The sequence below is a fragment of the Oryctolagus cuniculus genome, chromosome 3 (assembly GCF_964237555.1).
Source record: "Oryctolagus cuniculus chromosome 3, mOryCun1.1, whole genome shotgun sequence".
Taxonomy (NCBI): domain Eukaryota; kingdom Metazoa; phylum Chordata; class Mammalia; order Lagomorpha; family Leporidae; genus Oryctolagus; species Oryctolagus cuniculus.
Window position 1 is genome coordinate 29,656,433 of NC_091434.1, and position 15,777 is coordinate 29,672,209.

The 15,777-nt window shown below is 41.3% G+C and overlaps 1 protein-coding gene across 1 annotated transcript in view; it reads left to right on the top strand.

Annotated features, from left to right (window-relative positions):
* Nucleotides 1-381: 381 nt before the first annotated feature.
* Nucleotides 382-15,777, top strand: part of ACADL (acyl-CoA dehydrogenase long chain) — a 47,995-nt gene continuing 32,599 nt past the window's right edge. Inside the window, exons 1-5 of the mRNA XM_051849171.2 lie at nt 382-689; nt 6,435-6,590; nt 8,127-8,264; nt 10,173-10,337; nt 15,305-15,371. Of these exons, the coding sequence (XP_051705131.1) occupies nt 613-689; nt 6,435-6,590; nt 8,127-8,264; nt 10,173-10,337; nt 15,305-15,371 (603 nt within the window). The 5' untranslated portion in view covers nt 382-612. The remainder of the gene's footprint in view (nt 690-6,434; nt 6,591-8,126; nt 8,265-10,172; nt 10,338-15,304; nt 15,372-15,777) is intronic.

Sequence of the window (15,777 nt, forward strand, 5' to 3'; positions counted from 1 at the left end):
AATAGGTCAATGATTATTAAGTGCTATCCATTTGGTAAGAATTACATTAAGTACTATTAGGGAAATGAGTTAACGTTTTTTCTTTCTTTATGGATACATTTTAATTCTTTTTAGGACTAGTCTCTACCTCCTTCAGGAAACGACAACGGCACAGTTCTTTGACAACTGTATTTAAAGAGCGGACTGCGAAGCAGGCCCTTTTTCAACCCTACAAAACAAACTTCATAAAATTTTGTGTGTTTTGGCGGGATTCTTGGGCTCCACAACTCCCGTGGGTTTCTCAAAATGGTTCATTAGCTTGTGACAGGCACATGGGACAAACAAGTAGGGGCGCGGCAAGGAGCAGCAACCTCACCGCGTCTGGAACCCGACGACCAGGACTCCAGAGAGCACCGGCGAGCACTCGCTCCGCCCGCGGGACGCCCGCCGAGGGCTCCGGAAGTGCTCGCGGCGCCAACATCGCGGCGCCTGCGGGCCGCTCCCCGGACCGCCTCGAACCACAGTTGGACGCTTCGGCGGAGAGTCCGCCCACCCCGGGACCAGCAGGGCCCGCCCGCCGGGAGTGGCAGGGGAGCCGCACACACGCACGGGTCGCCCTTCGCTGTCCCAGCCATGGCCGCGCGTCTCCTCACCGGCTCCCTGCGCATCCTGTGCGGCCGCTATGCGCCGCGCACCCGGCTCGCGGCGAGGTGAGTGTGGGCCGCGGCTGCTGCAGGGCTGGGGCGGCGACACCCACCTCTGAGGAGGCTGTGGAGAGAGGGGTCGCGCGCGCGCGCGAGCGAGGGCGTGGCGGCCCCTGGCCTGGGTCTAAGGGCTGAGCTCCGGGGGTGGGTGACGAGGGTGGGGGAAGGGCCGTGCTGCACCCCCCCCCCTTCTCCCTGGCTCTCAGAACTCGGGTGCGACCACCTTGGGCACGGCGGAAGAGGGTGTCGGCCAGGCCGCCCCCGGAACGCGCTGCTGCCCCCTGGTCCGTGAAAGCCCAGAGCGGCTTTTGCTAAATGCTCGGGCCTCCGGTGGGAGCCGGGAGTCTGCGTTTTGCAGAACTGCCTGGAGGTAGGTGATCGGTCACCGCTGCGGAGTGGCCGCGACCTTTGTCCTAGTTCGTACGGACACGGGACAGCCGCCCGATGTTGAACTTGGAGCGGCCACGAGTACCGGAAGAAACGCGGAAGACCACTGATCCTATATAGAAATGACTGGCGAGGGCCCCAGCGACAAGGAAATTAGCTTTAGTGCTGTGAACAAAGTCCCTGGCTTAATTAAATGCTGAGGAATTATTGGAGACAGCTTCTGAGAGGCTTAGTGACGATTACGGGGGTGTTTATAGGCAGATCAAAAGTTATATTTCTCCTGTTAAACAAAACCCATTCATTGGGTAAACAGACTGGAAGCACGAGGGCGCTTTCTTTAATAATGTTAACAGGTCAATTAGCCAATTACTGCACTGTGGTCCGGTGAGATGCTGTGATGGCTCTGAGGCTGTCCTGCTAATGACTGCACCTCCTGGGGAAGTGTGGAAGGCTTCAGGGAGGAGGTGACTTTGCTTTAGGATCTCACGCTTTTCTAAGCTCGTCCCGGAGCGTCATAGAATCTTAATTCCATTTTTTTTTTAATGTCAGGACTTATTTCTGCTCTTACAATTAGAGAACCCGTTACATAGGTTAATATCTGCATCAACAGAAATGTCTACAGAACTGAAAACATTTACAAATGTTTAGTAAACACAGAAGTATCCAGAGACATATTTTAACACAAATAATATTCTTATGAAAAGTAGCTTTTCCTAAGGAAACGAAAAACCAAGAAGAGTGACAATTGCTTTACCTCCTTGAAAATAGTTTCCTAATTGCTTCTGTATTGTGTTGCTGGAAGATATTTTGTTTGAAGTATAGGTAGAAATTGTACCCTCCAAGCATAAATCTGGAAAAGGGAATACCAAAGGGACCCCTCAGTGGGCCAGGGACTATAGTTTTACCGTAACATTTTGAAGCTTCAGTATGTGCATTAAATCGCTTGAGGATTTTTTTTTTTTTTTTTGAGATTTAAAATTATTGGAGTCAAAGACCTCCAGCCAGAGCAGCATGGAAGGGGGCTTTCCAAGGGGAGGGTGTTAAAATAGGGATTCTGACTCAGTTCTGAGATGCTGTATTTACTGCCAGCTCTCAGATGAGGAGGGGTGTGCTCCTGGAGATTGTTTCCTTTTTAAAATGCAAATGAGCCTTAAAAATAATTAGATCCTAGCCTTTAAGATCAAAAGTAGATTAGTTTCTTCAGTTTCTTGGTCTTTAGAGAAAGGTACTTCAACAAATTTGTGTTTTGATTCTCTTCTCTCTGTATTTTGATCACTTTAAATATTTATTTATTTATTTGAAAGTTAGAGTTACAGAGAGAGAGGGCGAGAAAGACAGAGATCCTCCATCCTCTGATTCACTCCCCAGATGGCCGCAACAGCCAGGAATGGGAGTTAGGAGCTTGATCCAGGTCTCCCATGTGAGTAACAGGAACCCAAGTACCTGGACCATCTCCATCGCTTTTCCCAGGCCATTAGCAGGGAGCTGAGTGAGAAATGCAGCACCCAGGACTTGAACCTGCACTCACTGGGATGCCAGCGTCACAGGTGGTTGCTTTATCCATTATGCCTTAACTTTGCCTCCTATTGTGATCACTTTTGAATAACCTGAAAGCCTTTATTCTTTAGGCATTTCTTTTGCTTTTCTGTGTCTGAGTATATTTTACTTAGCAATAGTCTACAGATTTCCTTAAAGTAATATGGGAGATAAAATACTAAGATACAGGCAGATTTAAATGTAAACTGTGGATGTTATCTACCATAAATGTTGACAGATGATTCAGTGTCCTAGAGCCCCAGTTTCCTAGTCTGAGCATACTTTTTCCTTGAGGACAAGTGCCAAGAATGGAAAACCATTTGGATATATATGCTTTAGAGTTTTGTTTTGATTAGCAAGAAATTGGAACCAATCATTTCAACTGTAGGGATAAAGTAAATTGTAATTTATTTGATTCACCAGGACAGTGGCCTATAAGACCCCCTTGGTCTCTCCTTGCTAGAGCTTAAGCACAAAGACCAGGGTCTTTGTTTTCTTGACAGCCGTAGCCCAAGTTTAAAAACAGTGCCTGACCTGGATTAGGCACCCGGTAAGTACATGTTGACTAAGTGAATGAATGAGCCATACAAACAATTAGTTGGATGACTGAGTAGTAACCAGAAAAATGTATGAAAGCAAATGGCAGACCAAGTATAAAGTATGTAGTACTAATTGGCTACAGCTAAAGGTTACAACATAAAAGACATCTCAGATTAGTTTAAAAATTTTTTTTAAATTTATTTGAGAGGCACAGAGAGAGAGCTCCTATCTGCTGGTTCACTCACCAAATGCATGCAAGGCTGAGGCTGGACGAGGTCGAAGCTGGGGGCTGGCAACCCAATCCAAGTCTCCCTTGTTGGTGGCAAGGACCCAGTTACTTGAACCATCACCTGATGCTTCCCAGGGTGCTCATTAGCAGGAAACTGAAAGTTGGAATCATAAATGAATCTGGGATTCAAATACAGGTACTCCTGTATGGAATGCAGGTGTCCCAAGGCCAAATACCCACCATCAGATTGTTTTAACAAATAAAACTCAACTAAAAGTTGCATATAAAAGATAACACGCACAGCATGGCACTAAAGGGATACATTTGGCTGTTATAGTAAAAAAAATAGACTGGGTGACTTAATACAAATTGATTTCTCACAGTTCTAGAGCTTGGGAAGTTCAAAGGTCAAGTGGCCAGGTGATTTATTTCCTGGTGAGGTCTCTCTTCCTGACTTCCAGACTGCCACCTTCTCACTGTGCCCTCAGATGGCCTTTCCTTCATGCCTGCATGAAGGAGAGAATCTTTTTCTTATAAAGCCACCAATCCTGTCAGATTAAGACTCCACCCTTCTGAATGCATTGAACCTTAATTACCTCCAGAAAACTCTGTCTTCAAATTCAGTCACATTTTGGGATAGGGTTTCAGTATGTGGGTGACATAATTCAGTCCATAGATTAAGCAAAGTTACATAAACCAGAACAGAGTTTGAGGGGGAAAATGGTTAAAGCTACCTACCTAAATGCCAACAAGACTGATTTAGTACAGTAAATGGACATATTATAACCTTGAGAAACTATAATTAGGAACACCTTAGAAATATGTTGCAATGTTTAGTAACAAACTGGGGGAAAAAGCTTTGAAGTCATTCTGATTAATTATATGAAATAGTTCTTTTCTGGAGAGCGACAAGAAAAAAAACAGGAACCAACTAAAGAAAAGAGAAACCCAAATCAGAGTTTAATGTAAATTAGGAAAATATCTTTTGGCATTATTTGAATATATGATAAAGTTTTATATGTGAGCTTGATACTGTAAATCTAGTGCACAGATTTTTAAAACATTCCTTTCAGGTGTATCTCAGGGAAAACTAAATCTAAAGACCGTCGAGCTAAAAGAACTGTTAACTAACTACTCCTATGTTAAGCTTGATGTGTGCGAGTGAAGGGCTGGGGAAGGGTGTGTTAGTCACCTTTTCTTCACTTTAAGCAGAATGCCTGAAAGGAGCTGCTTGGAAAAGAGAAGTATTTTGTCTTACATATTGGGAGTTTCCAGTTCAAGATCTGGAGGCCCCGTGAATCTGGCATCTAGTGAAGGTTGACAGTGGCACAGTGTGTGCAGAGGAGCACGGGGTGAGCCAGGAAGCAGGTTTAGATTTTGTAACCAACACTTAGGAGAACTATCTGCCAAGGACAAGACCTCAATGACCTAATGACTTTCTGACGACATCCTTAGATTAGTTTCCACCCTTAATCAAGAATCATCAGCATAAGGCTTTAAGGGTGGGAAAGTAGAGCATAGGTGAATTCTGAACACACTGAGTAATTCCATACAAATATAGAGAATAGGCATTTTGATTTACATCTAGATTGGCTTTGGAATGTGGCAGTAAAATGAACACATGTATCATTTGGGATTGTATGATTCTGGACAGAGTACTGATTTTGGAGGGTTTACATTAAATATTGTACAGAACAAGAAAACTAAGAGTACTATTATATTGTAGTATTGTACATAAGTTAATCCATGTGCCATATGACAGCACAGTATTTCACCTCAATGCAGATCTGTTAGTTCTGAGTATTAAGCTTCTTATAGATTAGGTGGTGGAAACTCAGTTGAGTAATGACAAAGTACTTCATTCTAGCTAGGTAAGGAGATCCTATCAGAAGTGATGATGCTTAAATTTGAACTGAGGTTTGTCATTTATTTCATATACTACTTGCTGCTAAAGTATATTTCTGGAGGCTGGTTTTGTCATATAGTGGGTAAAGCTGCTGCCTGTGTTGCCAGTATCCCATATGGGTGCAGGTTTGTGTCCCAAATATTCCACTTACAATCCAGTACCCTACTAATGGCCTGAGAAAACCAGCAGATGATGGCCCAAGTGATTGGTTACCTGCCACCCACGTGAGAGAGCCAGATAAAGCTTCTGGCTTCTTCCTGCCCAGTCCTGGTCGTTGTGGTCATCTTGGGAGTGAACCAGTGGATGGAAGATCTCTCTTGCTCTCTCTTTCTGTAACTCTGACTTTCAGACAAATAATCTTTTTTTTTTTTTTTTAATTTTTTTTTATTTGACAAGTAGTGTTATAGACAGTGAGAGAGACAGAGAGGAAGGTCTTCCTTCTGTTGGTTCACTCCCCTAATGGCCGCTACGGCCAGCCCTGCGCCGATCCGAAGCCAGGGGCCAGGTGTTTCTTCCTGGTCTCCCTTTCGAGTGCAGGAGCCCAAACACTTGGGCCAACCTCCACTGCCCTCCCGGGCCACAGCAGAGAGCTGGACTGGAAGAGTAGCAACCAGGACTAGAACCCGGCGCCCATATGGGATGCTGGCACTGCAGGCAGGGATTAACCAAGTGAGCCATGACACCAGCCCAAAGATGGCTTTTGTTTATTTATTTATTTGAAAGGCAGAGCTACAGAGAGAGAGAGAGAGAGAGAGAGAGAGAGAGAGCTCTTTGATTTGCTGGTTCACTCCCCAGATGGCTGCAACATCTGGATCTAGGCCAGGAGCCAGGAGCTTCTTCCAGGTCTCCCATGTGGGTGCAGGAACCCAAGCTCTTGGGTCATCTTCTCCTGCTTTCTCAGGCCATTAGCAGGGAGCTGGATTGGAAGAGGAGCAGCCGGGACCCGAACCGGTGCCTATATGGGATGCTGGCACAGCACCAGCCCTGCTCAAGTGGCATCTTGACCACTGTGCTAAACGCCTGCCCAACAATCTTTAAAAAGTAACAAATTATGTCTCCGGGAAAGAAGTCAAGGTTCCATCGTGCTTAGTGGCATTGATTTGAATATGAAGAATAATTCACTTACTTTTCTTTAATGCATATTTTTTTTAAGATGCTCTCATTCTGGAGCAGAAGAACGTCTGGAAACTCATTCTGCTAAAAAAATGACAGACATAGGAATTAGAAGAATCTTTTCTTCAGACCATGACATTTTCCGAGAAAGTGTAAGGAAATTTTTTCAAGAAGAAGTGGTTCCTCATCACTCTGAGTAAGTGGCACATTTTCCTCTATTGTAATGTACACTAGGAGGACAAAAAGGACCCCTGCTTAGAATGCTATGTGTTGTACTGGAAAAATACTGTGTTCAGTGTTGTACAAGCATTTTATTACTCTTCGGCTTGATACTGACAGATCTGAAGATTCCTCAGTTAGTTCATGAGTTTTGAAATGTACAATTCAATCGTGGGAAAATTTGAGAATCTGCAACTTAATCCAAGAATAGTATTTTTGAAAAGTAGCAACAAAATACTAGTCAACTTCGTATTCTTTCTTTTTCTGCTTTGGTAATGCGTTAAAATATGAAAAAGCTTAAAGGCTAGCATAATGGGAAGTCTTAGTAAGCAATTGGCCACCTCTGAGTATTTTTACTACTAGGTATTTCATTAGCTAATTAATTGCTGATTACCTTGTTGACCAAACAACCATCATTTCTACTAAAATAGAATTTTGCTATATCTCCAGAATGCACTCAATGCCAATACTCTACTCCATTTAGAATGATTTTAAAATATTTTTAAATACAGCTTCTATTATGTTTTTATTAGTATTTTTTGACTAAAAAAAGACCAAAATTAGCTACACTCAGAAGTTCTGAATAGTGTGGCAAAAAGCAATTCAGTTCTTAAAGACAAGAGAAATACCATATATTTTGTCATAGGAGAATCTTTTTTGTGTATTCTGCCACTGCATTTATATTTTCTTACAGAAAAATTGTTGAGGAGTGCTTGAAGTTAAAAAATAAAAAAAATTGATTTGTGACCAATCATAAAATATCTCTAAAGCTTCTTCAGGTAATAACTACATCAAAACACACTTGATGATTATTCTTTCTTTTAAAATGTTTTGTCTGTATCTACCTTCACTTAGTATCTTCAGATACCTTGTATCTTAGCATTTACCACTTAGAAGAAACACAGACGCACAAATGCTCAGATTTGCTTGTCAACACCTAGTTGTTTGCTCTTTATGACACGGATGGTCATCTACAAGGAAGAAAAGCAAGTTTGCAAAGCCTTACCCAAATATCTCATGTTTTCTGAAATTCATTGGAAGCACCATGCTGCAAGTTGCCATGTTTTTTTCTGTTCCTAATTAATATAATGAGGTTGCCTGCTCATGTCACCCGTGATTTGCTCCTCCCATAAGTTCAGCACTTTAAGGAAACAAGCAGAGAACTGCTGTTACCAAAGAAGTTGGGCAGATTCCCATAACTACACAGCACAGCTAAGCATGCAACCTAAGAACACCAACTGAGGGAAGCTATACCCTGAGAATCAGTAGGTATAATTTTCAGTTCCAGGTAACAGACAAGGGATGGGGGAGAAAGTGACAAATAGGAGAAAGTAAAGAAGAGAAAAATGAGGAGGAGAAATGAAGAAAGAGTCAGGCAAACAGAAGAGTATGACCATTGTCAGAAATTACCTTAAGTTAAGGATCCATTTCTACACAGTTGTGCACAAATTTAAAGTGGTAACCATTTCAATAATTTAAAGTTGTCTAATTTTAAAGTATTTGTTATTTGCAGGTGGGAGAAGGCTGGAGAAGTGAGTAGGGAGCTTTGGGAGAAAGCTGGAAAACAAGGACTGCTCGGTGTCAATATTGCAGAACATCATGGTGGTATTGGGGGGGACTTGTTCTCATCAGCCATTGTTTGGGAGGAACAGTAAGTATGGAGACCTTTGAAACTCAGTCTTGTTTGGTAAATTCATGGCTCACCTTACTGAGATGATTAAAAAATGCTTTCTAATCTTGGAAAATTGAAAATTCAGTACAAAATGTAAACAGTATACCATATACTATGACATATTTTTTAGGTGTGGGAAGAAAGTCCCCTTTTTAAGTTGCTGAAATACATAGTATTAAAACGTCAGAGAGGTAGCTTTATTTCTGATCAATGTATATTTTTTGTTCCCTTTCAAAATATTTGAAACAACACCAGAGGAGAAATGTGTTTCCATCAAATACACTAAAAGTTTGTAAGAATAAACATTTCAGATAAAAAAAATGGGTAAAAGATTTGAAGAAATAATTTATCAAAAAAACTGCAAGTATTTTTTAATGAAAAAGATTATTATTACTAGCAACCGACTGCAAAACAAATTGACCTTGAGTATCATTTGGAGTATCTAAAAAAATTAGTGAAAATGAAAACTTGTAATGCCAAGTGCTAACAAAATCATAGTGAAAGTGCTATATTCATCTCTATTGCTGGCATTATAAATTAGAATAAACATTTTGGGGATTAAAAAGATACATATATGTGTGTGTATGTGTGTGTGTGTGAACAAATGGAAATATTCCTGATCTTTAACCTAGGATGTCACTTTGGAGAATTTATCTTAAGGAAATAATAGGAAAAATAGAATATTTCTTCAGAAACCATTGTCATGTAAATATCCAGTGGTAGAAGAATAAATAAGTAAATCATGGTACATAAACCATTTGTACTACTTTGTAGCTATTTAAGATTATAATGTATGGGGTGGATGACTGGTGCAGCAGTTAATATGCCACTTGAACCAGCATCCCTTATTGAGTGCCTAGGTTTGAATCTCAGCTCAAATCTCAAGTCCAGCTTCCTGCTTACATATACCAGGGCGGGTAGCAGGTGATGAGCTTTTGGCTGCCTGCCATAAGCTCCTGGCTTCGGCCTGGGCCAGCCCTAGGTGTTGGGGGCATTTGAATTGAACCAGTAAATGGGAAATCACTCTATCTATCTCCCTTTCAAATGAATAAATTAAATAAAAAAAATCATACTTTTGAAAGTATATAAACAAAGGATTTTTTATGTCATAATTTAAAAAGAAAACAGAAAAATAAAAAATTTATACCACAATGATGTCCATGTTAGAAAATGTATTTATGACAAAGGTGATTTGCCATCATAAATATAGTGTTGTGTTTTATAGGTGATTAATATTTTAAATTCATTAAATAAGTTATTCATTGAACTATTAGAGTAACTGTGATTATGTTAGAACCAGCAATCAGAAGAATAGTGAAAACAGGCAGGCGCCACGGCTCATTGGGCTAATCTTCCACCTGCGGCGCCGGCACCCCGGGTTCTAATCCCTGTTGGAGTGCCAGATTCTGTCCTGATTGCTCCTCTTCCAATCCAGCTCTCTGCTGGATGGCCCAGGTGCTTGGGCCCTGCACCTGCATGGGAGACCAGGAAGAGGCACCTGGCTCCTGGCTTTGGATTGGCGCAGCGCGCCAGCTGTAGCAACCATTTGAGGGGTGAACCAATGGAAGGAAGACCTTTCTCTTTGTCTCCCTCTCTCACTGCCTAACTCTGTCAAAAAAAATAATAAAAAAAGAAGACAAGTGAAAACAGATAACATTCAAGAAAGTTACAAGTTTTTGAGAAGTCAGGCTAGTACCATACAATATGATAAATTTAAGCTATAAATATATCACCTATAGTAAATTTGCAGCAGTGTCAATTTTGTTGAAATATTCACAGAATTGAAAACTTGGGCCTTATTGGGTTAATATTTTTCACATTAATTATTTTTAACTTAAGGAAACTAAAAGCACAACAAAGTAACTGTTTTCTTTTTGTTTTTCTAAGAGCATATTCAAATTGTACAGGCCCAGGGTTTAGTCTTCATTCAGATATCGTCATGCCCTATATTGCAAACTATGGCACAGAAGAACAGATTAAGCGCTTCATCCCCCAGATGACTGCAGGCAAATGTATTGGTGCCATAGCAATGACAGAGCCCGGGGCTGGAAGGTAAGTGAACTGATGAGCTTGTTTTCAATTCTTAGAAGCTGGGACTTAAGAGCAAACATTTCTTCAGTAGAGTCAGTCTTCTCTTATCTGCAGATTCAGTCTGCAGATTGAAAATATTTGAGGTGCTAGCTGAGGCGCAGTGGCGGGTTACCCGATCTGCAGCTCCCATATGGGCGCCAGCTTGAGTCCTGGCTGCTCCATTTCCAATCCAGCTCTCTGCCTTGGCCTGGGAAAGCAGTCTTTGGGCCCCAGCACCCGCGCAGGAGAATGGGAGGAATCTCCTGGCTCCTGGCTTTGGATCAGCGCAGCTCTGACTGTTGTAAGCATCTGGTGAGTGAACCAGAGGATAGAAGACCTTTCTCTCTGCCTCCCTGCCTCTGCCTCTCTGTAACTCTTCCTTTCAAATAAATAAAATAAATCTTATAAAAGAAAATATTTGAGGGAGAGAAAAATTGCTTCCATACTGAACATGCATAGTTTTTTTTGTCAGCATTCCCCAAACAATACAGCTAGTATTTACCCAACCCTCACGTTTTGTCATGTAGTGTAAGTAATCTAAAGATGATTTAAAGTATATGAATGATGTGTATAGGTTATAAGCAAATAAAGCATATAATATGTGATGGAACAAGGACATAAGCCTCAGCCATTCTTGCTCATTGCCCAAAAGATAGATAAACATTGGAATGTATTCCCTGCCCTTGAATCTCAATTGGGTCTCACACCCTCTTGCCTCCATACCCCACCCTGCATTCTTTTCTGGATTCCCAAGGCCCCGCCTAATTCCAGGAATTCCCCTCTGCCTTCAGCCCCCTACCCCCAACCCCACCCTAGCCCTCCTTAAAAAGACAGCCCCTGGGGGTTGGTGCCTTCTGCCATGTGTTCCATCAAAGTCAATACGCACACAGGCAGTTGGTCACCAACCTCTATGAATTTATTTTTCCTGAATAAATTTGGTCTGGCTGTACATTCGTACACTGCCTGCTCTATTCTGCTCCTGTTTTCCTAACATTTTGGTGCCCCGTGTGAGAAGGCACCGATCTGCAACTCTTTTCCTAACAGGTTTAAGCCCCAGCTGCTCCACTTCCCACCCAGCTCCCTGCTAATATGCCTGGAAAAGGAGCTGAGGATGGCCCAATTGCTTGGGTTTCTGCACCCCATGTGGGAGACCCTGATGAAGATCCTGGCTCCTGGCTTTGTAGCCCATACCCAGCCATTGCGGTCATCTGGGGAGTGAACCCATGGATGGAAAATCTGTCTCTATCTCTCCATAACTCTTTCAAATAAATAAAATAAATCTTTAAAAAAAAACCCACAGCAATATATATTTGGAACTGTTGAGACAGGCTGAGGTGGCAATAAGTTTTTGTTTTGTTTTATTAAAAGATTTATTTATTTATTTGAAAAGTAGAGCTATAGACCCAGAGAGGGAGGGACAGAGAGAAAGACCTTTCATCTATTAGTTCACTACCCAAATGGCCACAATGGCCGGAGCCAGGGCGATCCAAAGCCAGAGGTTAGAAGACTTTTCTGAGTCTACCACATGGGTGCAGGGCCATTTTCTGCTTGGGCCATCTTCCACTGCTTTCCCAGGAGCAGCCAGGACACAAGCCAGCATCCATATGGGATGCTGGTTCTGTTGGCAGAGTCTTAGCCTACCACACCACAACACTGGCCTCTTGGTGATAGATTTTAAAAGTCATATACAACCAAGAGTCAGTGCAAGGGAAATAAATATTTGTTCAGTCGTTTGCTGGTGATTTGGTGACCAGTATACCTTTAATATGTCACTTGTACAGTGATGAACAAAACATGTATGGGAGGGGAGTGGTTTTTTTTTTTTTTTTTTTTTAAGATTTATTTATTTATTTGAGAGGCAGAGAGAGAGAGAGAAGTCTTCCATTCACTGGTACACTTCCCAAATGGCCACAAAAGCCGGAGCTGGGCCAATCTGAAGCCAGGAGTCAGGAGTTTATTCTGGGTCTCCCACATGGGTGCAGGGGCCCAAGGACTTGGGCCATCTTCTACTGCTTTCCCAGGCCATAGCAGAGAACTGGATTGGAAGCAGAGCAGCCGTGGCTCGAACCAGCACTCATATGGAATGCCAACAGTGCAGGCACTGGCTTCACCCTCTACCCCACAGCACCAGCCCCTTTTTTGTGTTTTAAGAAGAGTGACAAGAAGCAAGTAAATATATTTGTAGTTATAAATTTGTATAAGTACTATAAAAGGAATAGAGTAGTGTGCTAACAACTAATATGTGTGTATTTAGTGGGATAGGAAAAAGCAAAGTTATCTATGAATGCTAAGAAAGGCCTAGAAAAAGTGGTTGTATTTAAATAGATTTGAGATCAAGAAAGAAGGAACCATTTATTCAGGCATGTGGCTTGTGGACTTCTCTATAGCAGGGCCTAATAGGGGAAACCTGAAAGTATAAGAAAGACCCAAGGAAGAAACCTGGGGTATTATGGCTTTTTTTGTAATTACTGAAGAAGATGTAGTAACACTTACAGAAATGATTGAGAGCTTGTAGGAAATCTAGATGCATGCCATGTCTGAAATCTATTAGGATAGAAGGGACGAGTTATTAACAGGAAGGCCTCAAAGACATTGAGAATGTAGAAGAGGTGGCGGCAGGCCACTGCTGGTCTTTTCATTGTGACTTCCGTGGAGTGGAGGGGCAGAAGTTACTTTAGAATGGAGTAAGATATTGAGAAAACAGAACACAATCTGTGTCAGAAGTGGGTGGTGAATGGGGACACTAGTTTGTCATGCTTGCACCATAAAGGATATGCTTTATGTTGGCTTATGGGCCTACAGAAAGCATGCAATTTAGAGGAAAAAAGGATGCAGCAAAAGCAGTAATTGGGAATCTAAGGCTATTTCTGCAAAGGTTGGGCTCTGCTGTTTTTAGCAGTGCTGTTTAAATTTCTTAATAGTCTGCAGTGTCACTTGGCAATAGGCTTAAATTATATTTATATTTCCCAGATACAAAGCCATTATTATAGGCCAGTACTGATAATTTCATAACAGAAAAGATTTTTCTTCATTTCTGTTGCCTAAAAATGGCATATAAACAAGTAGAAACCTGATCTTCCTTTGCTTTTAATTTTGTTCTCTGTTAGCTGACTACCAAATTCTGAGGAGTCATTTTAGCTGTGTGATTAGAGTGAGCCAATTCCAAACCATGCATTATTTAGCTGTCATCTAGAGACAACAGAGTAAATGGCAGATCTAGATTTATCCCTAACTTATACAAAGGAACAAAGGCTCAATTCAGATTCCTATAAATTCCCTGCCTTCAACTGTGGTTAGGTGTGTGTAATGGAAGAAACCAAGAATGAGAATAAAGAAAAGAGGTAAATTTTTTGGGAGAAGTTCAGTGACTCAGGAGAGCAAATCAATCAGATATTTAGAGAAGTGAAGAAAAGATCCATATGAGTAAGTGAATGTAAAAGAACGAAAACTGTAAGTGAAGAATATTAGAGTGTTGAATTCTGATGAGAAATAAGGAAAAACATGAGAGAGGGAAAGAAAAGAGAAGATGGGACATAGTTCATTTTGCCTGCCTGTAAAGATGGTTTTTTCACTGTCTATTCTTATTTTGAATTGGCCTCCACAGGGGAAAAAAAAGTTATAATTGCTAGAGATTATCCAGAGATTCATTGGCTATTTCCCCTTCCGTATAGATACAAGGTTTCATTATGTATTATTATGTGTATTTGTATGATAGCTTAGCATTTTATAGATGCTTTCATATTGATATTTGCATTTTACTCTGATATTTGTTACAGGGATAATAGCATCCCTCTGTAGAAAACAGAAAAGCAATGGAGTATTGTAACCAAGTTCCTATAGCAAATTGATTGCATTGACGCTAGGGTGCCCTGACACCAACCCTGTGGTCTTGGGTAAAATCTGAGTCTCACTGTCTATATCAGTGAAATTGAGATATATTTTTAATATTTTAATTATGAATATTTGCTTATATTTAGAAAATTATTCTACTTTTAGCATAGGTTTTTAGAGGAAATGGCATTTGAGACATAGGCTTTTTTTTTTTTTTCTAATTTGACAGAGTTAGACAGTGAGAGAGATAGAGAGAAAGGTCTTCCTTCCGTTGGCTCACCCCTCAAATGGCCACTACAACTGGCGCGCTGTGCTGATCCGAAGCCAGGAGCCAGGTGCTTCTCCCGGTCTCCCACGTTTGCAGGTGCCCAAGCATTTGGGCCATCCTCCACTAGACATAGGCTTTTAAATAGCTCAACTTTTAATGAACAGAGACAAGGGAAGGAATTGAGAATATAAAAGCAGATAATTAGGGAGCTGGCATTGTGGCACAGCAGTTTAAGCCACTGTTTGTGATTCCATATCAGAGTGCTGTTTCAAGTCCCTGCTATTGTGCTTCCCTGCTAATGTATCTGGGAAAGGAGCGAAGGATGGTCAAGTGCTTGGGCCCCGATCACCCATGTGAAAGACCTGGATGGAGTTCTGGTTTCAGCCTGATCCAGCCCCAGATATTCCAACCATTTGGCAAGTGAATGAACAGATAGATCTCTCTCTGTCTCTCCCTCTCACTCTCTGTCACTCTGTCTTTGAAATGAATATATAAATCTTAAAAAAAAAAAAAAAGCAGATAAGTACCTGCTGACCTGTAATCTCAGTGATATAGTGAGTCTTGAAATGTCATCTGAATGTGATTTAGAGACTTGACTGTTAGTTGAGCTTTCTTGGACTCTGTAAAATCTAGCTAGTCTATGTAATGTTAATCACATATTCATTTGTGTAAGTGCTTTAGCCTGTAATACAACAGTCAAGGTTGTGAACAATTGTGTGAATATTCCTAATAGAATTTTTATACTAGTACAATAAGTTTGAATCATCAGATTGTATATGTTACATAACAGCACTTGGATAATTTAGTTTTTACAAACTGGTGAATTTTTCATCTTTTCTTTCAACTACAGTGACTTACAAGGAGTCAGAACAAATGCCAAAAAAGATGGGAGTGATTGGATTCTCAATGGAAGCAAGGTGTGTAAACAGCTTCTGTAGCCATTCTCTCCAGAGTCATGCCATGGTGACAATGTCTCAGATACCACTAATTGTGGATTCTGTTAGATCTAGGGACTCACATAAGAATTGGTTTAATTGTTTTAGAGACAATAAGAGATTTATTTTATATTTGTATTTACACCACTAACATCTGTGGTAGCTTCTTACAGAAGAGTGGAAGTTGAGACTTAAATTGTTCGAATAGGGACAAACAAGTAGTTAAAACTTTATGTTAATGAAAGAGTGTGGAAAATTTTTCTCATAAGTATCAAGAAGAGTTTTGACCAATGCTGCGGCTCACTAGGCTAATCCTCCGCCTTGCGGCACCGGCACACCGGGTTCTAGTCCCGGTCGGGGCGCCGGATTCTGTCCCGGTTGCCCCTTC